This window comes from Lepisosteus oculatus, chromosome 15, assembly GCF_040954835.1.
Source record: "Lepisosteus oculatus isolate fLepOcu1 chromosome 15, fLepOcu1.hap2, whole genome shotgun sequence".
In the NCBI taxonomy this organism is placed as follows: Eukaryota; Metazoa; Chordata; class Actinopteri; order Semionotiformes; family Lepisosteidae; genus Lepisosteus; species Lepisosteus oculatus.
The window spans coordinates 25,730,828-25,746,171 of record NC_090710.1 but is presented as its reverse complement, the minus strand read 5'-3'; the positions used below and the strand labels follow the sequence as shown (position 1 = coordinate 25,746,171).

Genomic DNA, 15,344 nt, shown 5'->3' with positions numbered 1-15,344 from the left:
TTAAATATAATTTGCTTATGATCTGATTTTTTTACTGTCCCCTCAATCAATATGGTAAAAAAAATCTGAGCCAATTACACCTGTAGGTTTTCCTATTGAAATTAAATCCACCGTCCTTGAACAATGTAAACTATCCACCTGGACTGCTCAGTACTAATACTGTACCTGACCATTTTTCACAACACACCATGTATCTTACGTGGACACTCAATAAATCTTTAAGTCAGCACAGATAGACTGGCTAGATAAGATGAATAGCTATCACCAATGTAGTGTATTAAGTAATAGAATTCAGTCTTTTTATCCTTGTTCAATTGTGCGTCTTAGTCGATATACTCTTTAATATTTTATTCAATGCCTGTTTCCTGTTGATAGTTTAACCCAATCCTCATTGATGATGACCTCACATTATGATTAAGTGTCAGTGTAAGGAAGAAAGTAACTGCTTTTAGCCTAGAGAAAAAAACTGCTGGTTGTTAATATACAATTAGATCCTGCAGAACTGCGTTTGTCGTAGTTTTTTCTTCCAGGCTTGTTAGTACAGTATGTGCACCTGCTTATAAATTTGAAGGTATGACAATGTATCTTTTTTGTAATGAGGTAGAGAGTAGGTTCTCATTTCTGTTCCATTCTTCAATGTCTTACCAGTAAGAACAGAAATTTAATTTCTCACCTAGTGTATTTCTTTACCTTGTTGAGAGATCATATCAATTCGAATCCAATTAAACGAAAGCAAAGAAACATCAAAAAAATCGCTATTTACAAGTTTAATTCACAGAAACATTATTACAAATTAGTGAGCGGAAACAATAAATACAGTGGTCACAAGTAAGAAAAGGGGGACAGATGGTTACTGCTAACAAGCAGACATGAAATCTGAAGGACATTCTTTTTTCTGAAAACCTACAGTGCTTGTGTGGCGTTTAATTATAGCAAGTTAATTTAAATACCTAATTTAGGGGAAAAAATCAAATATTCTTGAAATGTTAGCTACAGACACATTTTCCAGGAATATTTTTTATTTCCCAGGTTGTATCTGATATGTCTAAGGCCAGCAGTGCCTAAAAGGACGGTTTTTTGACTATTACTTACACAAGTAAGCAGTTTTAGGAAAGATGGCCGGACACCGGAGCATTTTAGAAAAAAACATTTCCAAAGTCACAATTTTCAGATATTTACAATATAAAGCTACGTTTTTAGAATCTCGTATGAAAAAATGCAAACCCCACCCCCCCCCTTCAAAAAAAACTACACATACAGAAAAAAATGAGGTAATTTCCAAACAAAGACAATCTAAAAAAGGTTTGAAACATTGACAATTTACCTGATATATTTCCAGTATTTATCAGAGTTGTATTGCTATTGCTTTTCCAGAAAAAACTAGTTATTTCTCCTTTTCACTTACGTCCTGATCAGACAAACTAGCAGGGTGGTGGAAAATGAAGTGCTCTCAAGTAAAGGCTGGGACAGCACGATCTGACGCGCATCTCCCATCTGCCGGTTCAGGAATTGGGATTCCTTTCCACTGCCTCCGAACCCCTCAGTTTCTCCAGGCAGACTGACAAATAATGTACCTATAATGGGTGGCATTTGTGCAGGCTTTTATCCTTTATTTTACAAGTGGCCATCAGATTGTGATTAAAAAAAAAAAGGAAGCAGTTAGAGCTCGCTCGCACAAAGGTCCAGATCATACAATTGATATCCAGGACTTTGAACCATCAGCCCCTGGATTAAACGCAGGCTCAGGTAACACAGGTTAAAAGCCCATGCTGTTTGTCAACGGCAGCCTCTGCCAGCCTTGTATCAGTCCCCTGAGTGACAATTTCTTTTTACATTTCTGCATTCCAATATGTTATTGTCATATGGCTCAATCACGATCACAGCATTGGGGATGAATGGCTTGAAGGCTCGGGTTAATTTTCATACCGGCTTGCACTCATTTGACTCAGACCTAGTACATGTCGCAATCTGTTGTGAAGTGTCCTGCTGAAAACAGCCACTCTGCTCTGACTGTAACGCTGCCGCAAATCTCTTTACAAATTGGTCTCATCCCAAGAAGGGTCATTCATATTCTTTAATACTTTCCTCACAATCTTTTCCAATTCTTTGCGGGCCCTTTGTTCCTCTTCAAGAGACTTTTTCATCTTCTTGTTATCCTGTTCAGAACACAGAACATGGGAGTGAATATTTTTCGGTCAAGCAAAGATTCAACCCTGAAGGCCAAGGAACTTTCTAAACCACTCATGGCACAGATCGAGAAAAGGGAACAAAACGTTTTCAAAGACCCTTGATATCGCATTAAGTATACTGAAGTTTGTCATTAAGAAGTTGGAGGCACCCAGACCCCTCAAAGCTGAGTAGCCAGCAAGGAAGGAGCTGGTTACAATGGCAACTATATGGCCACTGTATGGCCAGCCAGAACTTAGAAACAGTTACAGAGTTGAGGCTGAGATGGGAGAAAGTGTCCATCAGCTCCACTCCACAAAGGGCTCTTGTACGGAACTAAAAAGAAACTTTCAAATATTTTTCAAATGTTGCACAGGGTTGGCAAAAAGCACCCAAGCAAGATACTGCAAAAATGTGGCACAATATTTAGTGGGCAGACTATAAAAAGTATGAAGTAAACTTTAGGACTAAATGCAAAGGGTTACACCTGATGCAAACCCAACATAGTGCATCAGTCGCCCAACACCATCCCTACTGGCAAGAACGGTGGTGGCAGCAAATTGTCAAAGCTCTGCTCTCATCAGGAGGGACTAAGAAGCTTCTCAAGACTGATGGGAAAGTAGAAGGAGCTGGAGCAAACTATGGACAAATCTTAAGGAAAACCTTCAGCTTCAGGCCTAAAACTGGGACAGCGGGATTAGGATTCAAAGCTACACTGTAGTGGCTTAAGAATAGTAAAATAAGTTTCCCTAATTGTTTCAAGTCCAAGTCCTGACTTGAACCCTATTACGAACCTGTGAAAAAATGCTGTCCACAAGCGTTCCCTAGGCAACCTGAGAGAGCTTGAGTGTATCTGCTAAAATGAATGGGCAAAAACTGTACCATGCTGGTATGAAAAGTTGGTAGTGACTTACCCCCAAAACATTTGGCTGGAATATGTGCACACCCTTGTAAAGCATTACACATGTGACTATAACGTCTCGTGTAGCAGTTATAAAGGGATTATGATGTCATTATGGAGCAACATTCAAATAAAGCCTTACTTATTTTTCGGTTTAGTTTTTGCTGATGTTTACTGTAAATTATTTTACCCTGACAAGTCTACAGTTCGGACATTCACGTTTTAAATTAAAAAAGTTAAAAAATGTACAGTACGTAAATAATATTTCACCCTCTGAACAGTCTGAATACTTTTGCAAAGCCCTGTAACTCTTCCAACTATCACTAACTAAACGTGTCACATAGAAACCCCATCAACCCCATCTTTTTGGCAGAGATTGTGTATTTTAGAAAACATCTACTTTTATTTTCTGTATGTTCCAATTACATAGTGCAGTAAATACTAGCTTAACATTTGATATCAGCTTTTGTGACCTCATCTACAAAAAAATGATATATTACCTTTATAATAGAGCTAATCATTGCCTACCTGTTTAAGTTCTTGTACTTCATCCTTTAATGCATAAACTGTGTCCACAAGGCTCCTTTAAAATTTAAAACATTAGAACTTGTTTAAGCATCAATACAGAAAATACAAAAATAGTACGAAATGTAAGAAGGAATTCAGTCAGTACTAAGATACACTAAAAATTATATACTGCTAAACCAGGAAGAATGCAGCTTTACAATATAAATCAGAATACTAAATTTCGCATAAATATCTAACTGTCTACTAAAATCAGTGTGCTCCTAATCATTAGTATGAGAAATAAAACAGAGTTTCTTTGGTCATGCATAACGTCTGTGGCTACAGCAATTTGTTTCTTAATAAATCAAAAGAATCACTAAGTTCAGGTCTTAAAATCCATGCACAGAGGGAAACTACAAGGTGTTTATACTTCAGTAACAGTCCCGAGGACAGCCTAGGAGTTAGTCAAGATCGGTCTTTCTTTCTTTTTTTCCTTTTACGTGATGTGCACGATCAATTTCAGACAAATGACAATTCTGTATGGCCTTTCAAGATCAGCCTTATGGCTGAATGTCAAACTCAGTTTCCTTTTGTTAATAAAATTTCCCTTAAGTTATATCAGTTCTTTTCCAAGTGCCAGTAAGGGGCCCCTCAGATAAAATACAAAAGTTGTTGAGAGAAACAGTCTTACTTCTCCTCAATGACAGTCTGACCATTGCTTTTGGTTTCTTCCACAATAATCTTCTCCTCTTCAGGAAATAGCATATGAGGGCCTGATTCCTTCCTAGACCCTGTTTTAAAAGAAGAAAGTGTCTGCAGTTTGGTTTCAGTTTGCCGTTTCAGGTAATCTGTGCTTCTTGTGGTGAAAACAAAGCTAACTACTGAGTAACTCTACATGCAGTGACCCTACACTGTTTACACACATCTCACAAGACAAAAAAGTGCTGTAAAACCAAGTGCCCAGATCATTTAACCCCTGTTTTTTATTATACCGAAGCAAATATAATTAATGTGTCATCTTAAATAAAACACTCCCCATTCTGTAGCATACAGAAATAACCACAATGGTTTCTTCAGATGTCTTGCAGATTGGATGGTCTTTTTTCTTAAAGGAAGACCAATAAAGGCGGAAGTTCAGGAGTCACAGGTTAGGGAAAAACTCTCCTCCTCATAGTAGCTTTTCCAGTAATTTATAGTCTTTTTCCTCTCGTTGAAGTTTTGTTCTTTTGTTCAACCTGTTTAACAGTCTTTGATGTCTCCATTCTTGTGATGAGCCTTTAAACATCTGCCGTGTATAACAGCACAGAAATAAATATGACAACACAGAAAGACCCCTCTAATTTGTTGTCTTATTACAATAGAATTACAACTCTATTATTATGATCACTAATAACACATTAAGTTGAATGGTAGAATTAAAACAAAAAACACTGCAATTACAAAGAAGCCAAGATAAAACACAGCTGTGGACAGAAGTTTTCACTAGGGATTGACTGATACCAGAAACGCTGGGGGAAGGATTGATGCTAATACACTAATACCTGCAGGCGAAAACCTGTCAAAAAATCGTTACAAAACTTTTCTTTTAGGTGGTAGCAAGCAGGCACTTCACTTGAGAGACTTAAGAGATCATGAGAGAAACTCTTTTGAGCGAGCGGCCATCTAGCATAATGATGTGCTACACCTCAGACACAGGTTTGAATGAGCAACAATTACTAAAATCCCACACCACAATGGCTGTTATGAAAGAAATAACACCCCAGGCCTGGGATGCAATTGTATGGTGAAGGAATACCAATGTGTTTGGAAAAATGATAATTTGAGACAGAGAGAGGCACTTAAACAGTATTAACAACATATTGCATGATCCATACACAGGTCTCCAAAATGAATAGGCATTCTTTATAATTTTGGCACCTGCGCCACTACATCTAGATTGTGCTCCATTCATTCACTAAGCATCTCTATCTTTAAAAATTACAATGGCCTTTTTAAACTTTATTTTCCACACATCCAATATACAAGATGTCTGCATCCCAGTGGCTTGACAAGGGTAAGAGATACTGATTTATCTGCTTTTGGATTTTGTTATGGCCGTGCCTAAGTTCAAGTGCCCATCTGCTCCACTGAGGTCCCAGCCCAGTCACCACACAGGAGTCCTGTAGTGTTTATCGTTGCACATTTTCCATAAGATCACTAAAAACATGGACAAAAGCATCTGGTATCCATGTGTTCTGCTACTGAGTTGGAAATGATTTTTTAAAGCTTTAATTATTAAACAGATGATTTTATTGCTGGCTGATCATATGCATCAGTGGGAATTACATAGAAGTTTCACTGGAACTTGAGGAAACAGAAACCTCTGTCCATGACTGCATTGTAATTTCCAGAAATAGCTATATAATTTAGAAATAAAAATCACTTCCATTAGAAAACAAATAATTTCAAATGGAACAACACTCCTGTATGAAACACCTCTAACTTTCATAGTACGAATCTGCATGTAACATGTACCATTTTTTCCCATTTTCAATATAAATCATTGTACCACAATCTAACAAAAGAAATATTTATTTAAAAGGGTATATTACAATGTTGATTACGTTTTTGTTATATATATGGATATATAACAAACACAAATACACATACTGTACAATTAATATGTAACATTCAAATATACATACAATGTTTATACAAGGCTGTTACCTATTCAGAGGGCTCTCGAGCCAAATGATAGAATTCAGTCACAAAGATCATCACACAATATCACGACTAGCTTATTCTCAGCTCAAATACACCATGTTTGGCAAGACAATCCGTGTGGCAGAGACTGTATATACAAAGATTATAAATTAAAAAAAAAAACATTTAGCTTTTTTTGGTTCCTGTTGTAAGTTTCAAATTGGACCAGCTAGAAACCCATCATCTGTCATTGTATTGTACACTTCCACAATACACATGCTGCCACTGTATTGAGTTCAGAGCCTCTTTGTGATAATCCCTTAGCCTTTGTCATAAACACTTTGCCCTTCTAGGCAGTCCACTTTAAATATTAAATTTAAATGCAGACCTTGCCCTTTCCTGCTATATCTGTGGATTCAAATGCAAGAGGGACAGCAGGTGCACTGGGTAAGCCTTACAACTGACTGTGGGTTATGTCCCCACTTCTGTACACCTGAGTGAGCTACTTTACCCCAGTTGCTCCAGCCCTCCCTGCTGTATAAGTGAGGACCTGCAATGGGCTCACATCTCCTCTAGGGGGCAGTCATGTGTCCTCAGTCTTCTCAACACTATGCAAACCAAGATGAGCTGCTGAGCTACTGTGCTTTGGTGTGGACCTTGCCTTAAAATACCTTAATACGACTCTAAACCATTTACATTTGTTCCACACTCTTGTCATTGACTGCCTGGGGGCATTTTCTAATTGGGGAATTGGTTCACAAATTTTCATACTGTTGCACACGACTGACATTACTGTTAGTAACATTTAGGAGACAAATAATTAGGAGTAAAAGGAAGTTAAATATTAAACACAATATTGAGGGCCACTACAAGCTAGATTCTCCAGCTGTTCACAGGGGTGTACAAAATCTCAGCTTATTAAACAATTTAAGAACTCACAAAACAATAATATTCATTCCACAACTACCCTTTATGGGGATCTTTTTCATAAAACATCCTCTTATGGTCTCTGTGTACTCCATCTCTAGGATGTATAAATCTGTAGTTTAAGTAAGTCCTTTATTCAAACATATTTACAATGACAACCAGGTGTGTGTATGCCAGTTCTTAATAGAGGCACCAGAACAGTGAAAATCAACATCCAAAACACGGAGTAGGATGACTATAACATGAGTTTTATAATAGAAAGATGCAAAAATCCTAACTGTCCCCTAACTGTTTCAAGTTGGTAAAAGAGTTGGGGCTAGGAAGATAATGTAAACTAAATTGAAAATTACCAAGACTTTATAAAATTGCATATATACACAAATACACATATAAATAAAAGTTGAGGTCCTTATTTAAATAAATCATTCCTTTTGAAGTATAAATTGCTGTAATTAAAATCAATAGTCCATTATTGGACTACAGACAGTCAAGTGTAAATAGAGCTGTGGGTCACTGGAGTTGCTGAAGACCACAAACAAATATTTGCAATCCTAAAATACTCTAAAGCAGAAAAAAAACTTTACTTCCACAAAATGTCTTCAGTTCCACAATAGTTCTTCTGCTTTTCTTCCCTCTGCTCATGTAAAATGCATTCAACACTACAAGCTCTATTTACAAAATATTACACAATATTCTTACAACACTAGCACTTCTAGTTATACAAATGAACTGCATTATTTTTCAGTTTAGTCAAACAAATTAAGACAAGTACAGGGCTCCGGGCATTTCAGACAGCCAACTGCATATGCTGCTGGAAATTGCACTATTTTGATAAATTCTTCATTCAGAAAAGAGCAAAGAATATGCACATTCTCACAAATTATTTGGACCGTATGTCACCTTTTCTGACATCTTGCAAACAGTCTAACAAATGAATGAAACCATGATGTTAATCATGCTCAACTGACATTATTGACCATGTTTATTGAACATAAACTCTATATAAACTAAAAGTTTATTACCAAAATAAACTGAAATAACCTAAATGTGTAAGCCTTCAAAAATACCAAAAGATTTTACGCTTGGAGTGCAACACTCACTTGAAGGTTATCCTTTTGCACTGTACAGGACAGATTACACAATGACATGGATTTTCTGCTTTTTCATTGCCTCTACACGTTTTGACTGTACCAGCATCAAAGCAGATATTTTTAACTGTCATTTTGACCACTGAAATTCAGAGCCAAACTCTGTCTTGTGTCTTCTATATTCTGTCTCCTAGACTGATCGGTTTTTGGCAGATCACTGGATATCTGAGGTATCATCAGCACAGGCAATATTTCAACAAAACCTCAAGGACACTTTTGCAGCTTATGACCCAAGCATCATTCTCCCATTGCTCAATACTGTAGGTGTTTAACCACTGCATCTCCCTGCTTTGGTGAAATACTCTTTAAGAGGCAATCGTTCTTCAGTAAGAAAGGCGGTAAAAGGACTTCTACAAGGCTCATATAAAAGGAGCTAATTTGAATCACTCTCTCCAATCTGTAATGTTGTGTCATTTCTTAGCTTTTTTCCCCCATGCAAAGCTCAGTAACCTAGCATTCAATTTCAGCAATTCAATTCAAGATAGAAAGCCTCTTTCCAGAAAACAATTGGAAAATAAACCCAAATACCACAATATTACCAAAGTCCTATTCAGATGATAGGACCCATGTCACTATGACAACAATATCTGTATTGCAAGAAACCTATTGGTAGAGCACAAGCTCATTGTAAAAGTTTGTAGACTCTATTCTTTCAGCACTAACTGCAGCGTTCACACTGTGGTTCTAAAACACAGATTTCTCTCATCACAGTGTTTCATTCTGTACTGTCTTCCTCCAAATGCCAGCATACCATAAGGAATGGTACCAAAGTATTTTTCCACAGAAAACGTTTAAGAAGATGTGGGCTTTTTGGAAGAGGAAACAGATACTTCTTCGCAACTAAATTTACGTTTTACATTCTTCTGTTATTAATGCTGAAGAAGATTAAATACTGAATTATGAGCTGTCTTTCACAAGTGTGTGTATGAGCTTCGTAAGTGTTCAACTGTGACAACCAAGACAAGATACCATTTACTAGAGAAGCAAAAGCCCTCACATAAACTGCGGATGTTTTAAGAGTGCTTCTGTAAATTAAGGGAATGACAATTGTGTAGTGGCAGATTATTTGAGACTTAAAACTTTAAGAATAACAACACAGCTAAAAAATGATAGTAACCTCAACACGTCAAGTGATGTGCAATTAAACTGTGATTTCTTAATCCCAAAATTGTTTTATGTGCAGTGTATTGCATGTGTTGACGATACAAGGACAGAATAATACCTGTCCTTTGTACAGGAGGTTGTGACTCTTAACAAGGCCCTCTAATTACACCACTATTGGAAATAAATACTGAAGTGAGAGAAAACAAGGACACAAACAGTGCAAAGAGAAGGAACACGTGCTAGGATGCCACAAATGTGTCATCTTGGGTATTCAGTACAAACTCATAAATGGAATGCAATATTACTGCACTACAAGTCGTACATAAATGTACCTGGGATCTAACATTGACAGACATTTGCCAGACAGTGACGAAACATTTCCTGAAGTTCTGTAAATTCATGTATTACAAATTAATAAAGCAGTTCTATGGTTAAAAATGGACTGGAATATCATTCATTTAGGCAAACGAGACAAAATATTTCGTTTTGTTCAAATCTGTTTAAAACCTACTTATTACAAAGGCCAGTTTTAATATATCCTGTATATCATAGTGATCTACACTAGTATCTTTTTTTGAACCAATGAATTGTAGTCCGTTAAGCGTGCCACACATACAGGGGGACAGTGTGTGCATATACACTGGTAAAATTCACTTCAGGACACACTATACTTACACACGGCAAAATCTAGAGACGTCTCTTCTACAGCACGCCTGAATTTCAGTCAGAATGCCCCCATTCCAAGACCCACCCACCCTCACTCCCCACCATCCCCAGCAGAACGGGGCAAAAATGAAAGAGCATCAAAAGCAGGGGAGAGGGAACACCCGACTGCAGAAAGGAAAGGGCACAGAAACAGTAAACAGTCAACGCAACAGGCAGTTGTTAAGTAACAAAAAGGAGGAAAAAAAAGGAGTGCTTTAGTTCTGATGAGAGATATATGAGCAGCAGCTCTTACGAGTTGTAGAACCCATTCTGTAACTATGGGCTGTCCATATACTGTCATAGTCTGAGTCTTCTGAGAGGTCGGAGGGCTCCAGGCGGGACAGACTACTGCGACGACCCAGCGATTCTAGACTGGACTGGTCATCGTCAGCCAAGACGTGATTATGCATCAGGTCAGTGCCTTGCCATGCTAGGGGGTAGTGTGGGCAATATGAAATCATAGGAATGGGTGGGGTGGGGGGGGTGGGGGGGTAAAGGGAATATAAAAGAGGGAGTAAAACGGACAAAATAAACAAAAAAGGGGGCAGTGAAAGCAACAAACACAAGGAAATGAAAATGGACAAACGGAACAACAGAAAAGAGAACAACGCAACAGAAAAGTGAAGGGAAAAGAGAAGGAGAAGAGAAAACACTGTTAGAAATGTGGCAGGACAGCGAGGCAGATCAATGTGCCTCGCTCTGCGGGCTCCGGAAGAAACTCCAGAAACAGATCACAGAAGAGTCAGTCCTGCCCAGACTGATCATGTGGAAAAGGCCCCCCTTTGTGCCCTGTGGGACGGCACGTTTGACAGGAAATACGGGGGGGGGGGATTGAAAATCCAGTCAAGTTAAGCTCCACAGAGTGACCCCGAGAAGCACCAGGTGTGAATGTTCAGTGTTAGTACAGGAAGTAAGGAGAGGGGTTAAAGCAGACTTCCTGACGAGCCTGAGGCAAACAGTAGGACATATTCATTCCCCTAACAGACCATCAAGGGAAATTTGCAGAAAGTTCACGTTATAACAGTTAATACCTCAGGACTGAACTGAATCATTGGCTTTAAGTGCTGTGCATCATCCTTCCTGGACATCTGGGGAAAATCTCAAAATATTGTCAGAATGATGACTTGGCAAATCTATTACTGTATATGGCGAACGCTGGTGCATTTAACCTCCATTGGGGCTTTCTTATTCAAAGACCTCAAATTCCAATTTGACATGTATATATTTCCATTATTTGATTTTGGTTTTGATTTGGTTTCCACAGCCAATATCGTTCTTTTTACTTTTCAGCATGGAATTAATCTTTACTTGTGTGTTGTACATTTAAGTAAAGTACGTTCATCCAGGTTTTTGAATAGCAATGGATAAGAAACAGTTTAAATAAGAATAAAATATATATTATTGGACGATTCCAAATCATCAAGTACAAAATATCTGAAATAAAGACTGATTTTAAGAAAGGAGAAGCCATTAGGTGCTGCAATAATTTAAAGACTTTCAGCGCGCAGTCACAATCCCATCTGCCATCTGACCCGTTTGTGAATAGTTTAATTTAAACTAACCTGAATATTTCATCTACATTTAATTTAATCCATTTTGTTAACAAAGCAATAATGAAGAGATCTACATTCCAATTCTTCTTTTTATATCAAGAACCAGCACCAATTTTCTGAAATATCTGCCAACTTTCGGGCTTACGCCAAACTCTTAACTAATCGTTAAAAGATGTTGATGCACCCGAAACAATTCAAGTATATGAGAAGAAAGATCACATTTCACATGTTGAAAGCCACCAAGCAGAGTTTAAGGACTTACTTGAATTGAGTGTCTGTCGGGTTTTGGCACTAGTGCAGTAAGCCTCTATGACTTTGAGAATTTGTGCGTCTTCCTCTAATGCTGCCGTACCTGCAAAAAAATAATAAAAAGCCCCCGCTTATGTGATGAATGCAGCTCTGCTCTAACCCCAAAAGGGCTTGATCTTGGCTTCAGAGCCACACAGTACCACTGTACTACAACACTGAGCTCCACTACTACAAAATACCAGATCAGCCGCAGAAGAATTCAACACTGTCCACTGTTCGCAGGTGGTGATGACTGGCCCAGTACCTCCGAATTCCTTTAGACGAACAGCTGATTAGCCCTCTCAAATGAGGCTGAATTCAAACACTGTAAAAATGATTATAAACCAGAGACCATTCTTTACATTCTTCAAGGCATTTAAAGCCTTTCAAAAGTTTCAATCCTGTGTCTTTTAAAAGGACAGCATCAGTGACAGTTTATGAAAGAGAAATCATTCATCTGTGATTTATATTGTCAATACAGAATGCATAATAAGTTTCAAGACTGTATACTTAACAGTTCTTATTTGCAAATGTTGGGGAAAGAGATTTAAATTACTGGTGAAAATGCTTACAAGAAAGCACCACAACCAAATCAAGAAATATGTCATTGTATGTTCTGACTTCCGAGGCAATATTGCCTGACACACAAATGGAAAAGAAAAAGAAACTAGTCTTTGAAACCATCGGGCATAACTTTACGACACTTTAAGACATTTTTTGGACTCTTAATAACTATAATTTTGAAAATATTGTCTCCTTAACCATTTAAAACAAAAACATTTTTTGAGATAATTTGGCATGATGACACATTCACAAAAGGGGTGGTTTATAACGTATGTGGAGACAGTACTGGAGAAACAAACTTCTGCTTCCAAACTACTTCTGCTTCCAGATTTACTACAACCCAGGGCGTGTTATTAAACTAAAAGAAAACAAAAGAATGCACATGCACTGTGATACCTCTTTGAACATCAGAAATAAGTGAACACAGTCTCTGCAATCAAAGAAACACACCATACTTATCTTCAAAACATTTACGTCATTAACCATGTCCAACCATTATAAAGAGTTTTGCTTTATAAAACCACACCAAAGTATAGTTATATATACTAAAATGTAAAGTTAATTTCTCCATGTTTAATATTTAAGTATTGAACAGAAGAAAATTTAATGTAAACGTTTTTATATTCAGCCTAGAGAAACAGCACAATTATCTATCACTGTAGACAGTAGCTAGGAAAAGCATCTGGACATACTGGGTCTTACTGAGTTAATTTGTCATTACATGGTCAAAAGCACTAGACAGCAACGACGCACTCACTTTTCCTCAAGGCAAACTCCTCGTCGGATGGTTTCCTCTCTGGCTTGCGTTTGGGAAGCAGCTTCTTCATGGTTTTAGGGCTTTTACTGAGATCCTTCGACAAAGCAAAAAACAAATAAGGAATGAGAACTGCTGTTCCAGCTACAATGTCATGTATCTTGCTGAGAGATCTGTGCCAAGGAGTGAGGAAAGGGAGCAAGGTGCTGGGATCATTCACTTAACTGGGTTTAGCTAATGACTCAATGTCGACCCTGGCCTAATGGCTCAATGTTGAAACCAAAGAAGTTACAGCAAATTTAATTTCTATGTCTACATTTCTGCTTGCACGAGAACAGACCATCTGATACATGGTCCGCCATCTGTTTCAGAAATCCTGCCAGATTTACATGCAGTACAGCTTCAGGAAGCCAAGTAGTAACGACGCACATGCTGTCCATGAATCCGTCCCAAAATACAGGTAGTGGTTTCCTCACTGGGCTCTCTCACCTGCATTTTCCCGGTGTTTGCCTCATTTCACATCCAGATACTGTGCTCTTCTTCCAACTAGGAAGCTGTTTACTATCCCAATCCCTTATTCTCATAAAAAGCTGGAAAGGAGATTTCTTAACTGCGAACTGCACAAACTTGTGGCTGGAAACACAAGGGCACGAAATTCTAATCCCCGCCACTGAAACCTCTGCAACACATCTTTTTGCAGTACCACAAAAGCTGATGAGCCCCTTTTTTTCACAGGACGCAAATCAGGCCTTACTTCGTGGGACTGATATTCCTGTAAACAAAACAGTCCGGTAAGACGTACCTCCTTGTAGCCGAGAGCTGCAGAGGGCCGGAGTGGAGGTGCTGGTCGCAGGCAGCTCAGGCTCCATGGTTTTTGGGTCTTAGGGGGCTCCAGGGGACCCCACATCATTGTACTATGGGGGGTCCCGTGGGAGGAGGGGTGCGGGAGAGTGTGGTAGGCCGGCGCCACTGTCACTGGCCTGTTCTCGGAATGTCTGCCGGATGGGGTGACCGGGTGAGAAGGAAGCTGGGGAGATAAGAAAGGATGAGTTACGTCACTAACACTCCAGAGGAAATCCCTTCGATAACTTCCAAACTGGCGGGCTTCAATTACGTTACCTTTCATTGAAATTCAAAGCAACCATTCCTATGTATTTTCTCCTGTTCTGATACTGGACATTTATAAGCTTTGTGACCATATAGCTTGCTCTACCTTCACAAGGTTCTTCCTTAGGTTTTTCAATCAAACCCAGGGTTCCTATCTGTGATACAAATTGGAAAAGAACTTCAGCGGTTTTTAAACCAATTAATCTTTCTCCATGAACAGTTGCTAGAAATCTTCAAAATCCCTCCAGTGTATGGGAGGGAGGCTTAGTTGTGTTTACAAAATTGCTGAATTTCCTATTGATAATAAAGTCGGTACAAATCAAAAAGCCTCTATATTCCGGGCCCTTGTTATTCCAGCCCAGCAGAGTTGGGAATGAATACGCCCTGGAGGAAGAAGGACCAGACCACCACAGTATATCCATCTCACTCCTGTTGTATAACAACAAAGACAAACCTTTTCAATAAAAAAGCACACCAAAGCTGTAACAAAGATGTTAAACAGCCACTTTACTCTCTCACTACAAAACAATGTGTTTAATGAACAACTGCCTTTTTTTGGATACTACAAAAGCCTTGCGTGGGTCTCCCGGCACGATTAAGTCTAAACTTAAATGCACTCTAGTCCAGCTTTCCATTTACTTCGAGCCCCTCGACCCACTGAGACTTACTGTGTGGCAGGGCACGGACTGTGGTTTGATAGTAGGGGTGCCCATGGTGGTGACTTTAGTTTGTTTCTGCAGGTGGTCCACCCAGTCCTGCAGATCCTGCTGGTTGTTGCAGGACACCAGTATACGTTCTATCATATTCCCTGCAGCACAAAAATCATATTCAGCATATAGAACAAAATGCCACTTTGCTGGCAGAACATCTTCATTGGTCAGTCAGGCGATAGTTTCATTGACATAGCCACAGAGCTATCTTGTACCTTAAAACTTCTC

General features: G+C 38.7%; 1 protein-coding gene across 3 annotated transcripts in view; it reads right to left on the bottom strand.

The window, feature by feature from the left end:
* Window positions 1-752: 752 nt before the first annotated feature.
* Window positions 753-15,344, bottom strand: part of arhgef7b (Rho guanine nucleotide exchange factor (GEF) 7b) — a 49,389-nt gene continuing 34,797 nt past the window's right edge. For 2 of the 3 annotated variants that reach the window (XM_015364147.2, XM_015364148.2), the window contains 8 exons: window positions 15,075-15,214; window positions 14,102-14,326; window positions 13,303-13,396; window positions 11,956-12,045; window positions 10,394-10,570; window positions 4,266-4,365; window positions 3,596-3,650; window positions 753-2,156 (listed from right to left, as the gene is read on the bottom strand). In XM_015364147.2, coding sequence (XP_015219633.2) covers window positions 2,034-2,156; window positions 3,596-3,650; window positions 4,266-4,365; window positions 10,394-10,570; window positions 11,956-12,045; window positions 13,303-13,396; window positions 14,102-14,326; window positions 15,075-15,214 — 1,004 coding nt within the window. In that variant the 3' untranslated portion in view covers window positions 753-2,033. The remainder of the gene's footprint in view (window positions 2,157-3,595; window positions 3,651-4,265; window positions 4,366-10,393; window positions 10,571-11,955; window positions 12,046-13,302; window positions 13,397-14,101; window positions 14,327-15,074; window positions 15,215-15,344) is intronic. The other variant, XM_006639164.3, reaches the window with a different exon arrangement.